Below are 25,632 nucleotides of genomic sequence, written 5' to 3' on the forward strand. Positions count from 1 at the left end.
AACACATAGGAAGGAAGCATTAGATTTGGGGTTGGGCCTCGAAAGGGCCAACACCGCCCATATGGCAAGCCCATCGGAGGACACACTTCACGATTTACAGGCTCACCAGCGTCGCCTCACCGACCACTTGAGAAGGGTAACGTTGGCGGACATTGCCGCGACTCAACACAGGGTCTACGATATTAGGGACAAAGCTAGCAAACTCCTGGCGTGGCTGGATAAGAAGCAGGGGGGAGGGAGGAATATAGTACAGCTCACTGACTCATATGGCGTCGTCCATACCCACCCAGGCGATATAGTGGAGGTCCTGGCTGATCATTTTAGTGATGTGTACACTCCTGCGACAGTGGTAACAGAGGATGAAGCTCGAGATGCCCTTGAATGTGTGCCTCTACCGAAATTAACAGACGAGGCGTCGAAAGATATCGACGCACCCTTGACTGTCGACGAAATCCAATTGGCCATCGGCTCCCTTCATTCGGGTAAGGCTCTGGGCCCCAATGGGGTACCCATTGAGTGGCTTAAAACTATGTCAGAATCCCGGAGTACGCCCCTTCTCCAGATGTACGAAGAGTGTAGGTTGAAGGGAACATTACCGCCGGACCAACGGATGGCGACTATTGTAGCCATCCCGAAACCGGGTAAACCCCCCAGCAATTGCACGTCGTATAGGCCTGTCTCCCTCCTGAACCCAGAGGCCAAAATAATAGCTAAAGTACTGGCGAACAGACTCCTGCCGTGCTTAACTCAATTGATTCACCCAGACCAATCCGGCTTCATGCCGCATCGAAGTACGGCCCTAAACCTTCGCAGGGTACATGGGGTTGTGGCGAGGCTCTCGATGCTACGGGAGCCGGCCGCAATACTATCACTGGACGCCAAGATGGCGTTCGACATGGTAGAGTGGAATTACCTCTTCGCAGTGCTCGCACGTATGGGCTTTGGTCCGGTGTTCATCTCCTGGATACGTATGCTTCATAAAGACCTCATAGCCAGAGTGGTAGCTAATGGCCATATTTCTCGAACCATACATTTAGGACGTGGCACACGGCAGAGATGTCCACTTTCGCCCCTCCTTTTTGCTCTGGTTCTGGAACCGCTGGCGGTTACTATTCGTACCACGCAGCTCTTGAGGGGGGATCCAATGGGATCCACATTGGGAAGATAGAGTGTCCCTCTACGCGGACGACATGTTGATATATCTCACCGACCTGGAAGACAGCCTTCCCAACCTCCTGGCTCTATGTAATTCACATGGGCGAGTATCAGGGTACACCATCAATTGGGCAAAGTCGACAATCTTTGAGCTCAAGGGGCCACTTCCGCCACTCCCGGACTCCTGTCCGCTGGAGATAGCACCCTCTTCCTTTAAATATCTGGGTATCCATATTACCCGCGACGAGGCGGAGTTTGCACGGCTTAATTTGCAGCCTCTCTTGCTCCGACTCCGTAACGACGTGCAACACTGGAAAGAACTCCCACCGACATTGCTGGGTAGGGCGGTGTTATTTAAAATGATGGCCCTGCCGCGCTTTCTGTATGTTCTTGAGAACGCCCCACACTTGATACCGGACAGCTTCCTCCAAAAAATAACGGCACAGATCACGGGCCTGCTCTGGGGGAACCGGCCAGCCCGGATCTCATAATCAAAGCTGAATAGGAGTTGGTACGATGGGGGCATCGCATTGCCCAATATACGACTGTATTATTGGGCGGCCCAACTTAAGATCCTTTATCAGTGGCTACACGCCCCGCAAGATGATCCAGCGTTCAAGGCTGACAGGGCACAACTGGGCACGAACAGCCTGCTGGCCCCTCTATCACCGCGGCATTGCGGCGAAGCTCATAGTTCCCACGAAACACACTGTTCACCTGTGGTACAAGGCGCAAGCGAAACTAAAATGGGATGGGACCATCACAAAACTTACACCTTTATGGGACACTAAGGCACTGGGACATCTGCGGCGCACTAAGGGCTTTACCCAATGGGATAACATCGGGATTTCAACTGTGGGGGACATGTGGACTAGAGAGGGGGTGGTTTCCTTTGCAACTCTTCAGGAACAGTATGAGCTGGGGGATAACGAACTATACAGATACATACAAATTAGACACGTCCTACAGGCGGCAATCCCACCAGACACATCCCCACCAGAATCCTCTCCGCTAGAAGACCGTCTGCTCACGGACTTCTTACAGGAGGGTGCAACCTCGCTGACATACCGCAAATTGATCAATAACTTACCTGACCCACTGGAGAAGCTAAAAGACAAATGGATGACTGAGGTCGGAGACCTAGACGAGTCCGATTGGAACGCAGCAATGGCGTCTCCCCGTGAGGCAGGTATATCCTCCAAATTCCGCCTAGTGCAGTTAAAAATTCTACATAGGATTTATTACACCCGCACGACACTACACAAATTGCAAAGGGCGGATCATCCCTATTGTCTCAGAGGCTGCGGGGCAGAGGGCACGTTTCTGCACACGCTGTGGGACTGCCCATGCATTGTTAGTTATTGGCAGCGGGTTCTACGTACCATCGCACAGACACTTCACACCTCACTCGCACTGGACCCGCGGATGTGTCTACTGAATGTGTGGGGGCCTACTGATCTTACCTTCTACGCAAGGGCGTGGACCACGATAGGGCTGGTCACGGCCAAACGAGACATCGCACAGAAATGGGGGTCGGCGGACCTACCCACATTGGCGCAATGGATCCGGAATATGGACATGCTCATGCTGACAGAAAGAGCAGTGTACAAACTACGGGACAACCCTCGTAAATGGAACGGGGTCTGGCAACCGTGGAATTCCTACAGGGGGGATATATGTGAGCCGCTGGAGGAGGAGGATCTTGAATGTTCTGATGATGAAGAAGAACTCTGAATGGGGTTTGGGACAGGATGGGGGGCAATATACATGGAGGAATGGGATGGTTTTGTAGTAGGGGTTTATGGCGGGGGGGGTAGGGAAGGGCTCAGGGTACGGAGAATGTGTGATTGGTCCCTCACATGACAACTATGATGCTAGATGCTATACCGAGTCTAACTTAACGACCTGCCGATTCATGTGTGCACTTTCTTCTAGTTTATGTTCAATGTTACACAAAAAACACAAAAAGCAAATTGTAAATTTTTACGGTACATTTATACGCTCCGTTAATCTGGTCACTTTGATAAATGATGCTGCTACATAATCAGAAGAGGTCCGAAAACACACGCACTGTCTATATTAACTTTGTACCATGAGCCCGCCTCAGGGTTGTAAGCATTTATGTGATTGATGATGATACTATTTGATTTTTGCAACAAAAATAAAAATTAAAAAAAAAAAAATATCCAAAACTGTATTGCTTACCTTTTGTCTAGGAGATGTCCCAGTGTGATATCTAGGCATATCACACTGGTTAGCAAAAGTAACTTAAAAAATAATCCAATAAATAACATGTACAGTATTCTGTAAAGTAACTAAAAAGTAATTTACTTGTAACTCAACCAACTGCATTTGAACCTTTATTCAACTAATTGACTGCATAAAAACTTGCGAAGTATTATTTCACTTACCTGCACCAGGCTTGGCTTGGTTCTATAAAAAAATAACTAAATGTTTTTTATACAAACAAATTGGTCTGAGTTTGTGAGTGTGTGACATAATTTCTTGCCAGAGTATGTACAACAAATGCCTAACACTACCCTCTGATAAAGCCTTACTGTTCTCCTATACCACAACAAATAGAGCGTAAGGTGCTATCTACTTTTAACTCTGCCTACCTTTGGCGTTTTATTGGAGTCTGTGCACACTATACCTTACTTTGGTATAGTAAATACAGAGCCAGCTTCCGACACCCATTACCAGCTTGCTGCATCTTTTTCCCAGGATTGTTTCCCATTGAAACCAATGGGGCACCCAGTGCCAAAAAGCACCTCTGCAACTGTCCACCCCATAACCTACCAAGGTAACATGTTGGTGCTGCAATGGACCTGGCCCTATTCTTACATTAACTCCAGAAGATTGTTCCTATAAGTTGCTGCTAAGTACCTGTATGCAGTATATGTGTTCGTCTTTATAGGGTAATACTACATACAGCATTAAAGACGATACAAGTGTATTTACCAATTGTCCTAACAACTTTTATTTTAAAAAGTACTTACCAAATAACGAATTTCTTGGTGTCAAACATTATATAAAAATACATGTTCTTTTTCTACATCGGTGTGGATCTCCTTAATTAAGTGTATGTATCATTTATTGACTGTGTGTATACAACAAATATCTAACACTGCTCCTTGATAAGACTAGGGCTGCTCAACCACACTACCTCAAAAAGAGCACCTTCCCCTTATAGGGGATACTGGGACTCTCCAAACAATATATCTTGTTTAGGTATATTATATAAAGAGCCACCTTCCTACACATACCTAATAATAAAAGCACCAGTTGTCGTGAACTAGACTTGACATTAGTAGTATCCATCATTGATCATTGACAAAAAGTACCAAGGCCAAACTCTTGTCTAATGTTAGCCGGGTCTGGTGGCTCAGTGGACTAATGCATCCACTGCAGGGGCCTGTGTTCGACCTCATGGTCACAGGTTCAAATCCCAGCGGGTCCACTCATCCATTTGCGGTCGATAAAATGAGTACCATTGAGTTGGGTAACAATATACATCTGTTATTTTAGCTCCAAGATGCCCTGTTGCTGGGGTAAACGTGCGCTTTACAAATGCACGTGTTAGGTTATGTTATGTTATTGTCCTGCTGAAGATTTTCTTTTAAAAGGACACCACTATAATGGGAACTATTGCTTTGGACAAAGCAGGTTAATTGTAAATGTTCAGCAAGATTATCTGTAAGCTTAGTTTATCTTTTCTATTCTGTGTGTTAATTTTAACCGTCCTTTTAATGAACATTTCTTTCTGATAGAAATTATTGCCACCTTGCAGGGGCACTCGGGCCTGGTAAAAGGGCTGACCTGGGATCCTGTGGGGAAGTATATTGCCTCCCAAGCTGATGACCGCAGCCTGAAGGTGTGGAGGACACTAGACTGGCAGCTGGAAACCAGCATCACAAAACCCTTTGATGAGGTAGGTGTCCTGCATCTCACTGATGTGCATCTGATGGCATTTACGCTAATCCGATCATCCCATTTATTCTTTTCTTTAAGCAGACTGTGTTTTTTTTACAGTAGCTCTGTTTGTGTTTGATTTGTTGCAGCATGAGAGGTACTCTAAATCTATATTCAATTAATTTTTTAAGGAACATACTACTTACATACTACTTATATTTTAACAAGTATATGTGCATGTTTGCTTTTATATGCACATGCATGTATGCGGATGCATGTTTGCGGTGTGTGGTAATTTTAGCACCTCGAGTAAAGACCCATAGCTCTTTTTAGGGTTGAAAATTTTAATCTTGGTACATTCTGGTACCGTCTAAGAATGGGGAATCAAACTGATTTTTTGACTTTATAATCTGATCCAGGAGAGTTTTCCACATGGTCTCCTCAAAAGATTAAACATCTGTAGGCCGTAGAAACAGCAGACTTGATGGCATATAGGGATCTCAAATTTGTGAGTTTGGACAGACCACATGGTCATTATGGGATTTTAAGGTGTGCCGTTAAAGATCAGTATTGTCAGTAAAGATGCTTATTTATTGTTTCAGCAGTAGCCTTAACAAATGCAAACATAAAGAAGATAATAAAAGCATTAGAGAAACCCTTCAAAGAAGGTAAAAAGTATGAAGAAACAAAAACTACCGAGAGGGAGACATAAAAAGTGAAATTTCATGCATCATACCATCAGATTAAGATAAAGTGGTATTGACAAGCACATGCATAAGATAACACTTATGAAGTTAAAACCCTTCTGTAAAGGGGACATAAAAAAAGATAAACACAATTTAAATTTCATGCATCAATAAAGATGTCTTTTGTCTGGCCTATTCTCTATTCCCAGATCAATTATGTTTTCATTAGTGCTGGTGGATCTTTGTTTACAGTTAATAACATTTGTCTTACCTCCAGTATATAAAACGCCCAGGGTTTTGAACAAGCATGTCTGTTTATTGGAGCAATAAACGCTTGTCATTTCCATATTTGAAGAAAGGTAGTGCTGTGGCCAAAATGATCTGATGCTTCCCCTCTATCATTGGTATCGGCACAGAGGTGTTCATAGATTTATGTGCCTGATGACCTTGGGTATCTTTATGGTCTCTGACAAGATTTCTAGAACCCTTTAACGACAAGTAGCGCTCACCTGGTTCCAGTTTTGACTGAAGCAATGAAAGAATGAACTTCCTAGCCACATACTGGATTTAGGAGATGAAACTTGTAAAGAGTTGTTTCTTTCAGCCCCGGAAGACTTGTATGTTCGAGGCATGTGGGCTGCTGAATTCATATCTGTGCATAGATCGCCGCCTAGTGTTGGGTCCGGATGATTGCACATTGTTGTCCTGGAAGAGTCTTCGAAGTATCACGAGATAGGTGGCTCCTCCCCTGGACTACAGTGCGCATGGGCATCCTCTCCATCCTCAGATTGTTTTTTTCCGCCATTGGGTTCGGATGTACTTTCTTTACTCAAGTTCAGAAACTTTTCTGAAGGCCAAAAGGCCTTTGGGGTCGTCGGTATTGTCATTTCGATCGGTGCCGAGTACTTTGTTCCAGTTCTTTTCGAGCAGGACGTCGAAGAGAGCCGCGTGGCCTTTTCGACACCAGAGGCCCGATCGTCGATGGAACGGAGCCCGTTCCAACGATGCCCCCTTTGTAATTCTAAGTACCCACACATCGATGTACACACGGTGTGCAACAAGTGCCTATCTCCGGAGCACAATGAGGCTAACTGCCTAGCTTGTGCTCAATTCAGGTCGAAGAAGACGCTTAGACTTCGACGCGCAGCGAGGCAGACGATGACGAAGCCAGCGCCCGACCCGGTGAATATCTTCGATGAAGAATACAAGCACATGATAGCCCGGCACACTCTGTACATAAGTTATTACAAATTCAACAACAGTTCAAAGGATTTTGTTCCTAATGTAAGTCGATGTTCGCTTTCAAATCATTCTTTATTTTTCATTCTTTAAAAACTTTTGGAAACGCCACTTTTGAAACCGCCAACGCGTTTCGTCCCATCCAGGGACTTCTTCAGGGCTTGAAATGTAAATACAGAATGTTCAAATTGGTATTCTTTCATATATTCATAATTTGTAATTTTTGGGTTCTAAGTTTAGTGCACTTCCCCATATTTAGATGTGGTATTGGCAGGAAAAGAATCCTTGATAAGAAACAATCCCGAACGTAGTAATTCCGGTCCTGCAAAAGGGGGGTCCTCAGATGTGTTCGTCTGGTGTCGACCAGGAAAGCACAGACGAAGAGGTCATCGAGACTGAGGATCCAGAACAGCAGTCGGATCCCGGTTCGGAGCATGACCCAACTATTATGAAGACGACGAAGAAAACGTCGAGGATGAAAACGTCATCGAGGTAAGGGACGACGCATCAGCCATCGGAGCCGTCGATGACGACTCGAGCGATGAACCAGGCCCAACAGTGAGTACGGGGCCCGGTACAGACACTGAAAGAATTCCAAGGGCTCAGGTCGAGGCATCGCCAAAAGGCCTTAGCCAAGATCATGACGAACATTCTATAGCCCCCTATAGAGCAAGGATTGTTAACCCCAGAAGCGAAAGAAAATACAGACCGGCACCTGTGGACCCTACATATATTAAGGGACAGCTGCCATTGGACTCTTTGGTGGTATCAAATGCTCGTAAGCGTGCCAACTCATAAACCACTGGTGATGCTCCTCCTCCAGACAAGGAGTCTAAGATATTAGAAGGTTCTGGGAAAAGGGTGGCTGCTCAAGCAGCTAATATATGGAGAATTTCTAATACACAAGCCCTATTAGCCAGATATGATAGGGCTCATTATGACACACTAGAGCAACTGCTACAACATTTGCCTGATGTCTACAAGGAGAGAGCAGAAACACTGATACAAGAGGGAAAACTCATATCTAACGCATCCATTAATTGTGCGCTAGACGCAGCAGACACCGCAGCCATGGCCATCAATACAAGTGTCATGCTCAGGAGACATGCTTGGTTACGCATCTCTGGGTTCAAACCTGAGATTCAAACCACATTATTAAATCAGCCTGTGAACCCTGATTATTTATTTGGTCCTGATGTGGACACAATATTAGAGAAGATTAAAAAGGACACAGAGACAGCCAAGTCTATGGGTGCCTTGCAGTCACAACAATTCAGAGGAGGCTCCTTTCGTCGCTCCGGTAATAGAGGAGCTGCACGAGGCCAGGCATCCCAGCAGACTCCATACAATAAAGGGAGCACGCAGACCACCTATAATGAAAACAATAGAGGTGGATACCGTGGCAACAGCAACAAAGGCAGAGGACGAGGGAATAACAACACCAGATCCTCCGCCAATACTAAACAGTGACGCCTTGTCACTGCCCCCAGACCATGTAACACTGGTCGGGGGACGATTACAACAGTTCCTGTCAGTCTGGGAAAGCATTACCACAGACAGGTGGGTGAGACAACTTATCCAGTACGGCTATTGTCTAGAGCTAACCTCCACTCCACCCAACATACCCCCAAGACACCGTCCTATGTCCGCAGAGCACATACACTTATTGCAGCAAGAAGTCATCAGCATGCTGCAAAAAAGGGCCATAGAACTCGTACCTATACAGCTACAGGGGTATACTCGCTGTACTTCTTAATCCCCAAAAAGGACGGGTCTCTCAGGACAATACTGGACCTCAGGCCCCTAAACCAATACATCTTGTCAGAACATTTTCACATGCTCACTTTACAGCAGGTTCAACCATTGCTCAGTCAGGGAGATTTCCTCGCAACACTAGACCTAAAAGACGCATATTTCCACATACTGATACATCCAGCACACAGGAAATATCTCAGGTTTACCATAAAGAATCAGCACTACCAGTTCAAGGTCTTGCCTTTCGGGGTGACAACAGCCCTCAGGGTGTTTACCAAGTGCCTAGCGACAGTAGCTGGACACCTACGGAGAAACCATATTCACGTCTACCCCTATCTGGACGACTGGCTTATCCAAGCAAAGTCAGCCCAGCAATATGCCAGCCACATGTCCCGCACTATTCACCTCCTTCACATCCTCGGATTCTCATTAAACTACCCAGATTCTCATCTTCAACCCGCCCACGTACGACAGTACCTAGGAGCGACAATTGACACTCTGGCAGCAAAGGCACAGCCAAACTCAGCAGGAGTGCTTAGCACGGCAGTGGAACCAGGCTCAAGGACAATTAAAAGACCTAGTGTTGGTGACCGGTCGCGCATACAACTCTCTGCATTGGTGGAACCCACAAAACCTTTGCAGGGGACGACCGTTCCAAGAGCCTGTACCACAAATAGTGCTGACGACGGATGCATGTTCTCCATTACACAGTGCAGGGACTATAGACGACATAGCAAAAGAGGATGCACATCAACCTGCTGGAACTGATGGCAATCTTTATGGCAATGAAGGCGTTCAAAGTACATTTGTGCAACAAAGTCGTGTTGATCCGGACGGACAACATGACTGCCATGTACTACATACAGAAGCAGGGAGGGACACACTCTCCACAGTTGTCACATCTAGCGCAAAGCATGTGGAAGTGGGCCATTCAAAGAAACATATTCCTCATGGCGGAACACTTCCCAGGCAGGGACAACCAGATGGCGGATATGCTCAGCAGACACAGCAACCAGATCACGAGTGGGAGATACATCCCTCAGTGCTACAACCGTACTTCCAGCAGTGGGGTCACCCAGAGATAGACCTGTTCGCCACAAGGGAAAACGCTAAATGCCGAAGCTTCGCCGCCAGGTTTCAACATCCGCAGTCTCAGGGCAACGCGATATGGATGAACTGGTCAGGCATATTTGCGTACGCTTTTCCCCCAGCCCCGCTCATACCACTAGTGGCACGCAAACTGCGACGACACTCAATGACACTCATCCTAGTTGCTCCAACGTGGGCGAGGCAACCGTGGTACACCACGTTCCTAGAACTTTCCGTGATGCCTCATCAAAGGCTGCGATTAACACCCAGTCTTTTAACGCAGAGCCATGGAGACATTCAGCAGTCAGATCCGCAACAGTTGAACCTTGCGATCTGGCTCCTGAAGTCATAGAGTTTGGTTACCTGAACTTGCCTCCTGACTGTATGAATATTATCAAGGAGGCAAGAAGATCTACGACCAGAGCATGCTGTGCGGCAAAGTGGTAACGATTTGTCATCTATTGTAACAATAATGACATAAATCCGCTAGATGCATCAACTCAAAACATCATATGTTATTTGTTACATTCACATAGATGCAATCTAGCCTACAGTTCCATACATATACATTTAGCTGCGGTGGCAGCTTATCTTCAGAACTGGCAGCACCTTTCACTCTTCAGAGTACCTGCTATTAAAGCTTTCATGGAGGGACTCAAACGAGTGATTCCTCCAAGACACCCACCTTCACATGTCTGGAACCTGAACTTGGTTCTAACCAGACTGATGGGACCACTTTTTGAACCTCTACACTCGTGTGAAATACAATTCCTAACGTGGAAAGTGGCTTTTTTAGTGGCGATTACATCACTTAGAAGAGTTAGTGAGCTGCAAGCCCTAACTATTCAGGAGCCATTCATCCAAATTCACGCAAATAGGGTAGTGCTACGTACAAACCCTACATTTATGCCAAAGGTGGTATCCCAGTTTCACATCAATCAAACAATAGAACTGCCAGTGTTCTTCCCAAATCCAGATTCAGTGGCAGAAAGAGCTCTACATACACAAGACGTTAAGAGAGCTCTCCTGTACTATGTAGACAGGACAAAACATTTCAGGAAAACTAAGCAACTTTTTGTTGCCTTTTCACCACAGCACAAAGGCAACCCCATTTCCAAATCAGGTGTAGCCAGATGGATTGTTAAATGTATCCAGATCTGTTATCAGAAAGCTAAGCGCACATTAACAGTTCCCCCAAGAGCGCATTCAACACGCAAGTTAGGGGCATCCATGGCTTTCCTAGGAAACATTCCTCTAGAGGAAATATGTAGAGCAGCCACATGGTCTACCATACATACATTTACCAAACACTACTGTGTAGATGTACACTCCAAGCAGCTGTAGGACAAGCTGTTCTCAAGACTCTTTTTCAGACTGCTGCAGCTGGCACGGACAACCACCGCTAAGGGGGAGACTGCTATACATTCTATGCACAGATATGAATTCAGCAGCCCACATGCCTCGAACGGAATATGCTACTTACCAGTATGCATCTGTTCTTGGCATGTAGGGCTGCTGACATTCATATCGCCCGACCTCCTCCCCGGTGCCTGTCGCAGCTGTAGCACTCAGAATTAATCTCTAGCATGGACATCACTTATTGTATCATACTCCATCCCTGCCACAATGGCGAAAAACAATCCGAGGATGGAGAGGATGCCCATGCGCACTGTAGTCCAGGGGAGGAGCCACCTATCTCGTGATACTTCGAAGACTCTTCAGGACAACAATGTGCAATCATCCGGACCCAACACTAGGCGGCGATCTATGCACAGTTATGAATGTCAGCAGCCCTACATGCCAAGAACAGATGCATACTGGTAAGTAGCATATTCCTTATATGGCTACAATCGCTTCACATTACACTGCAATGCCATTGGATTCTCATGCTCTGGATAGCTCTGAATGTAGAACATCACTTCTACCATTCTAGTCCAACTTCTTCTGTTTCAAATCCCTCTTTCCCCAATTGGTGGAATGTTTTTAGTCCCTAACAGACAACATTACCACTGTGTTTTATTTAAATAAGCAAGGACATAGCAAGTATGATTCCCTTAGTCATCTGGCTGTTTGTGATGGATCTTAACGCCCCTTTGCTTGCAGTTCATCTAGAAGGAAAGTAAAGTGTTAAAATATGGACTCTGATACATTGCAGCGGCTCCATCATGTTCCACATGAGTGTTGGATTAATCACGAAGTGTTGCTGACTATCTTCAAACGTCAGGGGCTAATGCAAACCTATGTGTTTGCTACTCAGATCAACTCCTGAAGTCGAGTGTCTGCCTCCAGAGGAGTACGACTTGGAGGGTGTACTCTTCTTGCATTTATTGGGAATGTTGCATTATTCTTCCCTGCAATCCGTCAGTTATGAAGTTATGCAGACTACTTTGCAGACCAACTTTTCCAGAAGGATTAACTGCTCCATTTTAACCCCACAAATGTTAGTTCTTGTTTCTTTAGCTTTTCTCAAAAAACAGGTTCATATCTTTTCAGGTTCTAGAATACCTAGTGGAGCATATAGAGTTGATCCTACACCCTCCTCCCCCCCCCCCTAAGCTTAAGGTCTCCAAAATAAACCAGTTTTTATTTATTTTTAGAAATGTGCACATTGGAGAAAGAGGGGATCCAACAGGAGGCTTTAAGGTTCGTAAACTAATGATAGGCAATGCTTAAGAGAGCCAGGGAGCAGAACACATTTTCAGTTGGCTGCCGCAGGAATGAGGGGAGCGCTGTACTATGTAAACAAGGATATATCTGGGCATCTTGCAGTAACTATCTTTTTAGTGATCAAAAAAATACATGGCTATGAGAAATCTCGAGTTTCTGCAAGAGTTGTAGGCACATCTACAGGTGCAGACCTTTCATTGCGTAAGCAGAAAATTTCAGTTTTGAGACCTCTAAGAGGGGATGCTTTTACTTTTTCAGTGTGGAGGGACAACTCATGTCTTGCGCCTCAGCTGGTCCCCAGATGGACACTACCTGGTCTCAGCTCACGCCATGAATAACTCTGGCCCCACGGCTCAAATTATCGAGAGGGATGGATGGAAGACCAACATGGATTTTGTGGGACACCGAAAGGCAGTCACAGTAGTGGTAAGTTGGCCGCACAAATATCAATGAGCAATGAAACACCATGCATGAGAAATGGTTGTAGCATAGCATTGAAAGAGTTGCTGGGGGAATCATAATTATCATCTATGAGTATTCATTTGTAGAGTGTTGAAACTTTAGTGGAAGCAACCCTGAAAATGTGCATACTGTGCCTCTGTAAAAAATATTTGTTACTGAAGCGCAGTCGCAGCTCTTTAGTAAAGATTTACACCAAACCCCATAGAAAATTCCATCTTTGTACCTTGTAATTTTATTCTCCCTTGACCAATCTGTACCATATTTTGAGAAAACATGTATAATAGGATATTTACCAAGTTGCCAAATTTGGTGCAGCTCAGTCAAACGGTTCATCAGTTACAAGAGGTCCAAAATTGTTTTTCAGTAGTCTTTACAAAGGGATTGGCAATAGAAATCTTTTCTTATGTACAACTGTAAAATCACTGAATGGATGGTTACCAACCTTTATGGCCTGGCAGCCTTTAGGACATTCAGGGTCTGATTAACAAAGGGCCTCCGCACTCTTGATGGAGGCCACAAAGTCGTGTCCAGTCCTCTGTCCTTAAGTTACCCATTGCGGGGGCCCCGCCACCACTGCAAAGCCTCTGCCACGAGTGTGGAGGCCCGCTCTGAATCTTTTATTGGTCTGGTAAAAATCCTTTCAGATGTTTTGGAGATACTAGGCAAATTGTGAGTTTCTGGTATTTCTGCCAAAGTTTCCATGGTCATGGAAAAGGCTTTGCAAACACCAAGAGCACACACAGACATTCGGAGATTAATTTTTGCATGTGCACTAGGCTTTCAGCTGTATTTTACCCCTTACTGTTGGCAAGTCTAGTGAGTATAAGCTAACAAACAAAAAAAGCAGTGCAGCCGCTGGATAGTCGATGCTGCTGTACTCCTTCTCTCCTGCCTTGCTGGCTGATAATCTGCGGAATCGGGGGCTCTTTGGATCGGCATTAGATCTCTTAACTTCCTGGTCGAGGCATGTGGGCTGCTGAATTCATATCTGTGCATAGATCGCCGCCTAGTGTTGGGTCCGGATGATTGCACTTTTATAAAGGCCAAAAGGCCTTAGAATTCGACGGTATTGTTATCGCTCGTTAGCTCTCGACTCGATAAAGCTTTCCATCTCGAATCGGTCGTCGATGCGGGCCATTGGGCCTTTTTTAGACGTGGGCCTGCTGTCGATGGAAAGGAGCCCGTTTAAAAGATGCCCACAATCCCACTCCAAGTTCCCGCATACTGACAATCATCAAGTATGCAACAAGTGCCTTTCTCCAGACCATAAGGAAGAAACCTGCCCCGCCTGCTCCCAGTTTCGGTCGAAGAAAACCATACGGAATTGATGGGCCACTAGGCAAGAGATGCAGAGACAGGCACCGGAACCGGACAACATCTTCGATGATGACCAGGAACTTCAAGAAGCTCCACATTCGGACCTAGAGATAGTCACCGTCGAGGACTACTCGGACCCCGATGACAAGATCCCACCGGGGCAAATCGTGAGTACACTGCCCCCAACACCGATTACCCCGTTACCAAAGGCTCCGGTCGAGGCATCGCCAAAAGGCCTTAACCAAGATCCAAAGAAACATTTGCCAGCACCGCCATCCGCCTCTGCTCCGAAACCTTCAGAGACCCCAGGGCCAAGTACCGCAATCCCAAAGAAGGATCCAGAGCCTAAAAAGGTCGTCGACCCGAAGGCCGTCGACCCCAAGAAAAACGTACAGCCTAAAGACTTCGATCCAAGGAACACCGTCGAGCCGAAGAAGGCCGTGCAGCCTAAAGGCTGCACCGTACCTCGCATCAACAAGACCACCATGGGAGGCAGATCCTTCTCATACCTGGCTGCTAAAACATGGAACTCACTCCCCACTTACCTTTGCCTTACCCACAACCACCTTGCATTCAGAAAGCAACTTAAAACGTGGATATTTGACAAGTAATCCTCCTCCCCTCCCTAAGCGCCTTGAGACCCTCTGGGTATGTAGTGCGCTATATAAATTCTTTGACTTGACTTGACTTGACTTGACCCCAAGAAAAACGTCGACCTAAAAAAGGCCGTTGAGCCGAATGGCACCGACCCGAAACAAGCCATCGAGCCCAAAAAAGGACGCCAAGCCGAAGGTCGCCGAACCAAAGAAGGTCGCCGACGGGAAGGGTGCCGTATCGAAGCCTATAATCCGGCCGGAGAAGGCTATCGACCCGAAGACCAGTGCTCCAAACACACCAGTCGATCCTAAAAAGACCATCGACTCAGGAAAGGACAGTCAACCGAAAAAACCTGTCGAGCACAAGAAACTTGACGAACCGAAAGACCCGGTCGACCCGAAAACACTCGCCGACCCGAAAAAAGGGCCGAGCCGAAAAAAAGCACTAAGGCACCAAAAGTCGTCGAAGCAGAAGGTGTTGTCGACCCAAAAAAGTCACAACCAAGAACAGTGGAGGAAGAACTCTTCCATCCTGATCCAGAAGACGACCGGGCAAAAATATATATTAATCCAGAGACTGGTAAAGTGACAATCCTGCACAGGGAAAATAGGCCACTGGACACTGACTCTCATTCCCCTATTCCACTAAAAAAGAAGGACTTTGGGACTTCTCCATCTAAACCCTTCATTCCATTCTATCCCATTATGCCTACTACTCCTATTCCTCTTTACTCTCCTTCTCACTATGGAGACAATGAGGGGAACACAGGGGAGGATCCTTAGCCTGATTATGATTATCCACAAGATCCTGAGCCACAAAATGAACCATGGGAGGAGCCAACTGACCCTTTTAACACCCATCCCATCCCTGATGTCTCCTTTTATCCAACTAAGCCTTCACCCACTGATGACACCATTGTCTTCAACCAATTAATAGACAGGGCAGCACAGTACCACAATGTAGATATGCTTAATGACCCTGTAGAGGAAGACTTCTTATTTGACACCTTCCCTTCTTCGGAAAAAAGTGTCAGAACACTTCCTATTCTAAAGGGAGTGTTAAAACATGCACCTGACATATTTAAGGATACAGTTAGGGCACGGGTAATCATTCCTAGGATTGAGAAAAAGTATAGAGCAGCCCCTACAGACCCTACCTACATCAGAAGGCAATTACCATTAGACTCACTAGTGGTGGCTAATGCACGAAAAAGGGCTAAGTCACAGACAGCGGGGGAAGCGACCCCCCCCCCCCGATAAGGAGTCAAAGATACTAGAAGCCTCAGGTAAAAGGGTAGCAGCACAAGCCTCCAATTCTTGGAGGATTGCCAAGCTCTGCTAGCTCGTTATGACAGGGCACACTACGACCAGCTTGAAAGCTTAATGCAACACCTACCTGAGCCTTTTAAAGCCCAAGCTGATGACCTCATACAGGAGGGAAAGTTCATCACAAACGCCTCCATCAAATGATGCAGCAGACACCGCAGCCATGTCGTCTTACTAAGACGACATGCATGGCTGCGTATTTCAGGCTCTAAAAACGAGGTGCAATCCACCATCCTTAATCAACCGGTTAACCAAGACTTCCTTTTTGGCCCTGCTGTCGACACCATTTTAGATAAAATGAAAAAGGACACAGAAACCACAAAGTCAATGGGAGCATTGCAGTTTCAGCAACACAGAAGTTCCTTTCGACGCTCCTCATACAGGACAGCTACACGAGGCAATACTTCCCAAACATCATCATCATCATACAAAGGCAACACACAAAGTTCCTTTACCAAAAACTGCAACAGAGGAGGTTATCGGGGAAACAATAATAAGGGAAGAGGACGTGGAGGCAATAACACCAGAGCCTCCACTGCCACAAAACAGTGACTTCATCACGCTACCTCCGGACCACCTAACACCGGTCGGAGGCAGACTCCAACAATTCCTAGCTGTCTGGAACGCAATTACCATGGACAGGTGGGTGAGACAAATTATCCAGTATGGTTATTGCCTGAAACTAGCTTCTACCCCCCCAAACATACCACCCATACACCGTCCTATGTCCAAAGAACATATCACCCTGCTACAATAAGAGGTGAAATGCATGCTGGAAAAGCGGGTCAAACATTTTGGTCACTCCCAAGAGAGAGAGGTGGGCTGGCGTTACCGGACTTTAAGGCATATTATTGGGCAACGGTCCTGCAATACATCAGAGGTATGCTCGGGGGGAGTGTTACAGTCAGATGGACAGGTAGAGATGGTGTCCCAGACGTATACGAACTTGTAGTGAAAGATTCTAATCAATGGTTACTTACATATGAGGAGAGGAGTTATTACAAAAAAGTAAGGTTCAAGACTTTGGTGGCCGCAAGGTTAGTCTGGTCTGGGATAAGGAGAAAATTAAAACTAGGGAGAATGAACTATTATACCCCTCTATATGGGAACCCATCGCTGCCGGGGGTATTTCATGACCCAGTTATGAGGGGCTGGGATGCATTAGGGGTTAAAACTATTGGGGACCTTATAGGGGCAGCCGGTCTGATCTCTTTTGAGCAGGCACAACGCCTATATAATTTAGGGCGTAGAAACTTCTTTAAGTACCTACAACTGAGGTCAGTTTTGCTAAAGAAACAGGGGGGAGACATGAACTTTCAAAGAATCGAATTGTTGGAATGTGTAAGGGATGAAGGGGGATCCTCTATCTCGCAACTATACGGGGAAATTTGTAAATATAAAAAGGATGATTGTGGTAGAATGTATGAGAAGTGGAGAGTCAAACTAGGTCTAACAGGAAACGAGGCAGAGAAGTCATTAAAACTGTCAAATTCGGTTCTAAGAGTGGCAAACTTACAATCTCAACAATATAAGTCTATGTTTGAACTTTACTACACTCCTCATAGAATAGCGCAGTGGGGGGGGGGGGAAGCGGGGGCATCTGTCCAAGATGCCAATCCACGCAAGCAGATACAATTCATATGTTTGCATCATGCCCCTCTCTAGATATATATAAAAAATCTTTGGAACAATTTTTTGCGGATTCTCTGGGGATTCATTCAACTTTGACTGATGAAGTTATGATTTTGGGTGTAGTGAGGGAGGGTGTAGATGTTCATCACCATGAGTTTCTGTATTTAGCTATGACCCTCAGTAGACTATGCATAGCCACACTCTGGAAGGATCCTAACCCCCCAACATTACAGCAATGGATCTCTCAGGTATTGGCCATATATATCTTACAAATGGCCCTATATGAAACAAGCATTAGAAATGCAATAGGTCTCGCAGCATTAGAGTTAGTGCTTTTAGAATTGTTAATGGGTTTTTTTGTAAATCTTTAGCATGAGGTTGAGGGTGAGTGAGGGTGAGTGAGGGTGAGTGAGGGTGAGTGAGGGTGAGTGAGGGTGAGTGAGGGTGAGTGAGGGTGAGTGAGGGTGAGTGAGGGTGGGTGAGGGTGGGTGAGGGTGGGTGAGGGTGAGGGGTTGAGGGTGAGGGGTTGAGGGTGAGGGAGGGTGAGGGGTTGAGGGTGAGTGGGGGTGAGTGAGGGTGAGGGGTTGAGGGTGAGTGAGGGTGAGGGTGAGGGTGAGTGAGGGTGAGTGAGGGTGAGTGAGGGTGGGTGAGGGTGAGTGTGGGTGAGTGAGGGTGAGGGGTTGAGGGTGAGGGGTTGAGGGTGAGGGGTTGAGGGTGAGGGGTTGAGGGTGGGTGAGGGGTTGAGGGTGAGTGAGGGTGAGGGGTTGAGGGTGAGGGGTTGAGGGTGAGTGAGGGTGAGGGGTTGAGGGTGAGTGAGGGGTTGAGGGTGAGTGAGGATGAGGGGTTGAGGGGGGTTGAGGGTGGGTGAGTGTGAGTGAGTGTGAGTGAGGGTGAGTGAGGGTGAGGGTGAGTGAAGGTGGGTGAGGGGTTGAGGGTGATTGAGGGTGAGGCGTTGAGGGTGAGTGAGGGTGAGGGTTTGAGGGTGAGTGAAGGTGAGGGGTTGAGGGTGAGTGAGGGTGAGGGGTTGAGGGTGAGTGAGGGTGAGTGAGGGTGAGGGGTTGAGGGTGAGTGAGGATGAGTGAGAGTGAGGGTGAGTGAGGGGTTGAGGGTGAGGGGTTGAGGGTGAGTGAGGGTGAGGGGTTGAGGGTGAGTGAGGGTGAGGTGTTGAGGGTGAGTGAGGGTGAGGTGTTGAGGGTGAGTGAGGGTGAGGGGTTGAGGGTGAGTGAGGGTGAGGGTAGGTGAGGGGTTGAGGGTGAGTGAGGGTGAGGGTGAGGGTGAGTGAGGGGTTGAGGGTGAGTGAGGGGTTGAGGGTGAGTGAGGGTGAGTGTGGGTGAGGGTGAGTGTGGGTGAGGGTGAGTGAGGGTGAGGGGTTGAGGGTGAGTGAGGGTGAGGGGTTGAGGGTGAGGGGTTGAGGGTGAGGGGTTGAGGGTGAGGGGTTGAGGGGTTGAGGGTGAGGGGTTGAGGGTGACATGGGCGTCCCAAAAGTGGGGACCCCGGTCAATTGCAGCCTCTTATGTGCCGTTGGAGGACGATGAAGGCATCCCACGGGACAGGTTGTTCAACGTCCTCAGCCCAAGAGGGTCAGCAGCTGTTTGCGCTCACACGTGGGAAATGGGGCCTCCTCTTCTGAGAGGCAGCTTTATAGTACTTTAAGGAGTGGAACATGGTAATAAGTCTCCCTCATACAAAACAGAACATGATACCAAGTACCACATATCTGCGAGGAATGCGTGGAAGGACTTACTACATGCCCTTATCAAAACCCTCTAAATTCTGTCTGCATGCATTGCCCCCTCCCCCCCCAATTTCTGGTATGCCAGGGATAGTTTAAAGCACATAGATAAACATCTCCCACGAAAAGCAGACGTACATGATACACCCAGAAACACCCACTAGATAACAAATACAATTTTAAAACACTATAGCAGGTTCCCCTCCAGTACGGTTATTCAGTGGTTAGGTTCAGAAACGTCATGGCTCTCAGTAAATGCATTTGTTACAAACTGCCACAAAACGCTTAGAAGATCAAACAAGCAGCTCAGCTAGTATTCTAGCACTGAGCACTTATCAGTACCTCATGTCAACCCTTTGACAGCGGGTGACATGCCTGGCCGCCATCTTGAATTGTCGTGTATTCCGATGAGCTGCAATACAAGTACGCCTACTTCTCGGGTCTACATCATAAAAGCATAACGTTCGTACTATCGGCAGGGCTCGGCACTACGTAATACATATGAGGCTAAACCTACTATTTTAACATAATGTATTTACTGTTATACCTAACAATTATTAACTAAGATCTTAAGAGTAATTTCAATGATTTAGTAACGTTTGTAGTACTTTACGCTAATGTGCTCAAGAAGTACCCCATTCTAAAATGGCCGCTAAATTTGCAGTTTTCGGTCATCAAACCCACGATAACCAACATCAAATTGGTTTCTATCTCAGTTAAGGCTCATTGAAGTACAACCTTTGTATTCCTAGTTAATATATGTTTATGCAATCAAGAGCATTTCGAAGCGGCCGTCACAGGTTATCAACTTCAACTTTAGCCTCTCCTCAACCGCGCCTTCCCTCTATCTGCAATCCATTCAGATCGAGTAAGACACAATCCATGTGGCTCGGGGAGTACTATAAAACTGAAAGCGTTTGTGATTGGCTGTGGTAGAGCGAGCGCTCACTGTCCGGCTATCCGATTTGCTGGCATTGTGCGTAATTAAATATGCTTTGCTACTGTGTTTGTGACTGGCTCAATATTCCATGAGCAGCTGTGCCATTAATACAAAACTTTTGAGGAAGGACTGATGAGTAATGGAGCCTGCCGTTAATAATCGTGCTCCTAATTTTGAAGGGATGTCCTCCCCTATAGGGGGTGGCCCGTGTGCCCTGTGCATGACAGTCCCTTCGCGCTATACCTGCCCCCGATGTAACGTGTCTTACTGTGGCTTGAGCTGTTACCGTGGCGTGCGGCATCGTACTTGTTCCGAGGCTTTCTACCGGGATGAGGTGCTTCGGGGACTACAGGAGGCAGCTAGGAGCGAAGGGCGAAAAGGGGATATAGAAGGTATATTAACAAGGTGGAGATGAGGGTGAGCGAGGAGGGGACGGGGGGCGGGGGGGGGGGGGACTTTCACATCGAAGGGCGGTGGGGTCAGGGAGACGAGAAAGGAGCAGCGAATGGAAACTAGCGGCAGGCAGGCAGGGGAGGAGAGGAGGAGGGGGGAGGAGAGTAGGGGAGGCACGGCCTAGCGGCCGTGCAATCAAGTAGTGAGGGGGCGGAGCTGGGGAGCGGGTAAACAAAGACTGACATGCACGCGCCCGTGACTTTTAAGGTCAATGCGCATGCGCATAAGCTTAATGCGCATGCGCATTGACCTTAAAAGTCACGGGCACTGCAAGGAATCGCCACGATTCCTTGCAGTGTAGATAAGAGTGGATAACTCGCAATACTCTCGCCTTGCTCGATGCGCATGCGCATCGACAGGCGAGACCTAAAAAGGGGGAGGGAAAAAAAGAAGCTGGACGGAGGATATGGGCCCCAATAATTGAATGGAAAAGGAGGCTGGGTGAGATATAAGATGAAATGGGGGGAAAGTTTAACGCAATTAAGACTGTATAGTATGTTCTTGGGATGAATTCTTCCCTTTTTATAACTCACTTTTCCCAGTCTATAGCTCTTTGTGTTTTTGAAAAATGCTTTATTTGTTTTGAACCTGATGATAATGCTTTCTGAATTGTAAGTTATTTTTGTTTCTCTGGCAATGTCTTATGAATTTGTAATTCTGATGTTGATGAAAAATAAAAAATAAATTTTAAAAAAAGGAAAAGGGGGCCATAGAGCCAGTCCCTTTCCAACATCAAGGGACAGGAGTATATTCCCCATACTTCCTTATTCCCAAGAAGGACGGTTCCCTCAGACCAATATTGGACCTCCAACCCCTAAATCAATACATACTGTCAGAGCACTTCCATATGATCACACTACAGCAAGTGCTCCCACTACTACAGCAAGGAGACTTCCTAGCAACATTAGACCTCAAGGATGCGTATTTTCACATACCCATCCATCCAGCTCACAGAAAATATCTCCGGTTCACAATAGAAGGTAAACACTACCAATTCAAGGTCTTGCCCTTTCGGGTAACCACAGCTCCAAGAGTGTTTACAAAATGCTAAGCGACAGTAGCAGCACATCTCAGGAGACAACACATTCATGTGTTCCCATACCTGGATGATTGGCTAATACAAGCAAAATTGTACCAACAATGTGCAGAAAACACATCCCAAATACTCCAGCTGCTTCACAGCATAGTCTTCTCCATAAAGAACCCAAAATCGCATCTGCAACCATCCCACATACAACAATATCTGGGAGCCACTATAGATACCTCATTAACAAAGGCATACCCAAATTCAGCGAGGTTAGCCAGCATGCAGATGCTCATTCGCAAATTTCAGCCACAACACACTCTGCCAGCTCGAGTCTTCATGCAGCTCATAGGCATGATGGCCTCCTGCATATTCATTGTCCCCCATGCCAGACTTCAAATGCGTCTGTTGCAGGGATGCCTAGCACAGCAATGGAACCAGGCTCAAAGACAACTAAAAGACCTAGTGTTGGTGGACAGTCGCGCTTACAACTCTCTGCAGTGGTGGAACCCACAAAACCTTTCCAAGGGGCGACTGTTCCAAGATCCGGTTCCACAACTAGTACTAACAGCGGACGCATCACTGACAGGCTGGGGAGCCCACCTCCTTCACTACACAGTACAAGGGATCTGGACAACCAAGCAAAAGAAACTGCATATCAACCAACTGGAGTTGCTAGTGATATTCCTAGCCCTGAAAGCATTCCAGAAATACTTGTACAGCAAGACTGTGTTGATTCGGAAGGACGACATGACCGCAATGTACTATATCCAGAAACAGGGAGGAACACACTCTCCACAGTTGTCCCTCTTGGCACAAAGCATATGGAAGTGGGCAATTCCAAAAGACATCTTTCTCCTTGCAGAACACCTTCCAGGGAAAGACAACCAGATAGCAGACCTGCTCAGCAGGTACAGCCAACAACTACACGAATGGGAGATTCACCCCCCAAGTTGTCCAGCCATTCTTCAAAGAGTGGGGTCACCCAGAAATAGACCTGTTTGCCACAAAAGAAAACTTGAAATGCCAGTACTTTGCCGCCAGGTTCCCACATCCATTGTCACAGGGCAATGCGATATCGGTGAACTGGTCAGGCAGATTTGCGTACGCTTTTCCCCCAGCACCGCTGATGACACGCAAACTGCGGCAACAGTCACTCACGCTAATCCTAGTTGCTCCCACATGGGCGAGACAACCATGGTACACAACGTTCCTGGAGCTCTCAGTAGTTCCTCATCAAAGGCTGTGCCTCGCACCCCATCTTCTAACTCAGAACCATGGAGAAATCAGGCACCCAGATCCCAATCAAATGAACCTAACGATCTGGCTCCTGAAATCTTAGAGTTCGGATACCTTAACTTGCCTCCTGATTGCATGAACATTATCAAGGAGGCAAGACGGCCAACTTCTAGAGCATTCTATGCAGCTAAATAAAAAAGATTAGTTATTTACTGCAACAATAACCAAATCAACCCATTAGATGCTTCCATACAAAACATTATATGTTACCTGCTGCATCTTCAAAGATGCAACCTAGCATACTCTTCAATAAGGCTACTCCTAGCTGCTAAAGCAGCATACCTTCAAAACAGGCAACACCTTTCACTGTTTAGAGTACCAGCAATCAAGGCTTTTATGGAGGGTCTTAAAAGGGTGATCCCTCCAAGACACCCTCCTTCCCCAGTCTTGAATTTAAATATAGTACTTACCAGACTTATGGAACCTCCTTTCGAACCTCTACACTCATGCGAACTGCAATTCTTAACGTGAAAGGTGGCGTTCTTGATTGCCATTACCTCACTCAAGCGAGTTAGCGCATTACAAGCACTAACAATTCAAGAACCTTTCATGCAAGTGCATGCTAACAGGGTAGTTCTTCGACCAAAAACCCTAAGTTTATGCCAAAAAGTCACCTATCTTGTGATACTTCGAAGACTCTTCCAGGACAACAAAGTGCAATCATCCGGACCCAACACTAGGCGGCGATCTATGCACAGATATGAATGTCAGCAGCCCTACATGCCAAGAACAGATGCATACTGGAAAGTAGAATATTCCTTCTGAAACATAGATGACAGACGTTGTTATGAACCAACTTAGTTCTGATCCCATTCTTATGCTCATCTCTTTTTAATCTCGGTCTTCCCTCTGGCCAAATTGATATGGTCTTCTGTATTGCAGGTCCTATCCTAATGGTACACAAATTATCATGTCTATCACCAAGGATATGGAGGCCACTGCTGTCAACTTCAAGAAATGTATGCAGGTTGTAGGGTATTGGATGGGTAGCATCTATCTTAGACTGAATGGGAACAAGTCTGAGGTTTTACTTTTTGGCAACCATTGCACCATTTGGAATAATTCTTGGTGGCCTGAAATACTAGGGTATTGCACATCCTGGCAGACTCCGCTAAAAATCTTGGAGTATTAGTGGATACCAAGTTATTGTCTGACCTTTAGGTCAGTCGCATGGTATCCACTTGTTTTTGGATTATTAGGAACTGGAGGAAGATTTTCAGTTTTTCCCTTTGAAAGCATGCATGCAGGTAGTTCTTGCCTTGATTTCCTCAAGGCTAGGCTATTTTAATACACTTTATTTGGAGATCAATAAAACAACTAGAGCTAAACTACAGTTAGTACAGAATGTGTCTGTTCGACTGATACTTGAAATTCCTAAACACCAATCAGTCTCAGTGGGGATCTCCAAATTGCATTGGTTACCAGTGAGCTAACGCAAGGCTTTATACATTTTTCATAGGGTGGTGCAAAATATCGGGCCCAGAGGACTGAAAAAGATACTCCAGATATATATCCCCCCTAGATATCTTAGGTCTACTAGGTATATTCTTGTAGTTGTTCTTAAATTCAGGAAGTTTAGGTGGGAAGGGCAGCGATTTTCCTGTGGCCACAGCAAAATTGTGAAATTCACTCCCACGAGCCATTAGTGATTTGCAGGAACACAATAGTTTTCTAAAAGTGTTGAAGACCTGGATTTTGAGTCTTTAATTATGGGCTAGCATTTTCTTTTTTCTCCATTATTGTATCTTTTATAGATCCACATGCTTGAATCTTCCCCATAGTCATGGTGGGCGTCTCACAGTAACAGTAGAAATAGCAATACTGAATACATTACCATAGACCTCCATTGGAAAGAAAAGCCAGTTTAGCAACCTTTCAACCTCCTTTTATAACATCCAAAGTCCAGCCAATCACTGCAGAGACCTTCGAGTAACCCTCTACCCAGAGTCACCACACCCCAGATTTCTTACCGCACGTCGTGTGTTGGGGAGTCTCTCTGAGCTCTGCTCAGTGACAGTTTATTTCTTCAACTTTTGACCTCCAGGTTCCAGCTACAGACAGGGTACTTTGAATTTGTGATTTCTAACCATGCCCGGGTTGTTCAGGCCCTGTAAGACCTGTGGGAAGTGTAGATTCATTTCTGAGGACCCCCACAAACGGTGTCCCTATTACCTTTACCCTTAACACAAACCCAGGAAATGCAAATATTGCCAAACATTTTCTGCCAAAATCCTTGAGGACAGGGAGGGTGGGCTGCTTCTCTGTCTTCAGAAGAAAAAAGCAGCTTCAGACTCAGGCTCTGAATCTGAGGCAAAAGTTCAGTCTTAGTCTCAAAAAAGAAAGGAAGG

The 25,632-nt window shown here is 46.3% G+C and overlaps 1 protein-coding gene across 2 annotated transcripts in view; it reads left to right on the top strand.

The window, feature by feature from the left end:
* HIRA (histone cell cycle regulator) overlaps window positions 1-25,632 on the top strand; it is a 436,977-nt gene that overhangs the window by 155,903 nt on the left and 255,442 nt on the right. For both annotated transcript variants that reach the window (XM_086942648.1, XM_086942649.1), the window contains exons 7-8: window positions 4,926-5,086; window positions 12,762-12,929. In XM_086942648.1, the coding sequence (XP_086798774.1) occupies window positions 4,926-5,086; window positions 12,762-12,929 (329 nt within the window). The remainder of the gene's footprint in view (window positions 1-4,925; window positions 5,087-12,761; window positions 12,930-25,632) is intronic.

Source organism: Lissotriton vulgaris, chromosome 11, assembly GCF_964263255.1.
Source record: "Lissotriton vulgaris chromosome 11, aLisVul1.2, whole genome shotgun sequence".
NCBI lineage: Eukaryota > Metazoa > Chordata > Amphibia > Caudata > Salamandridae > Lissotriton > Lissotriton vulgaris.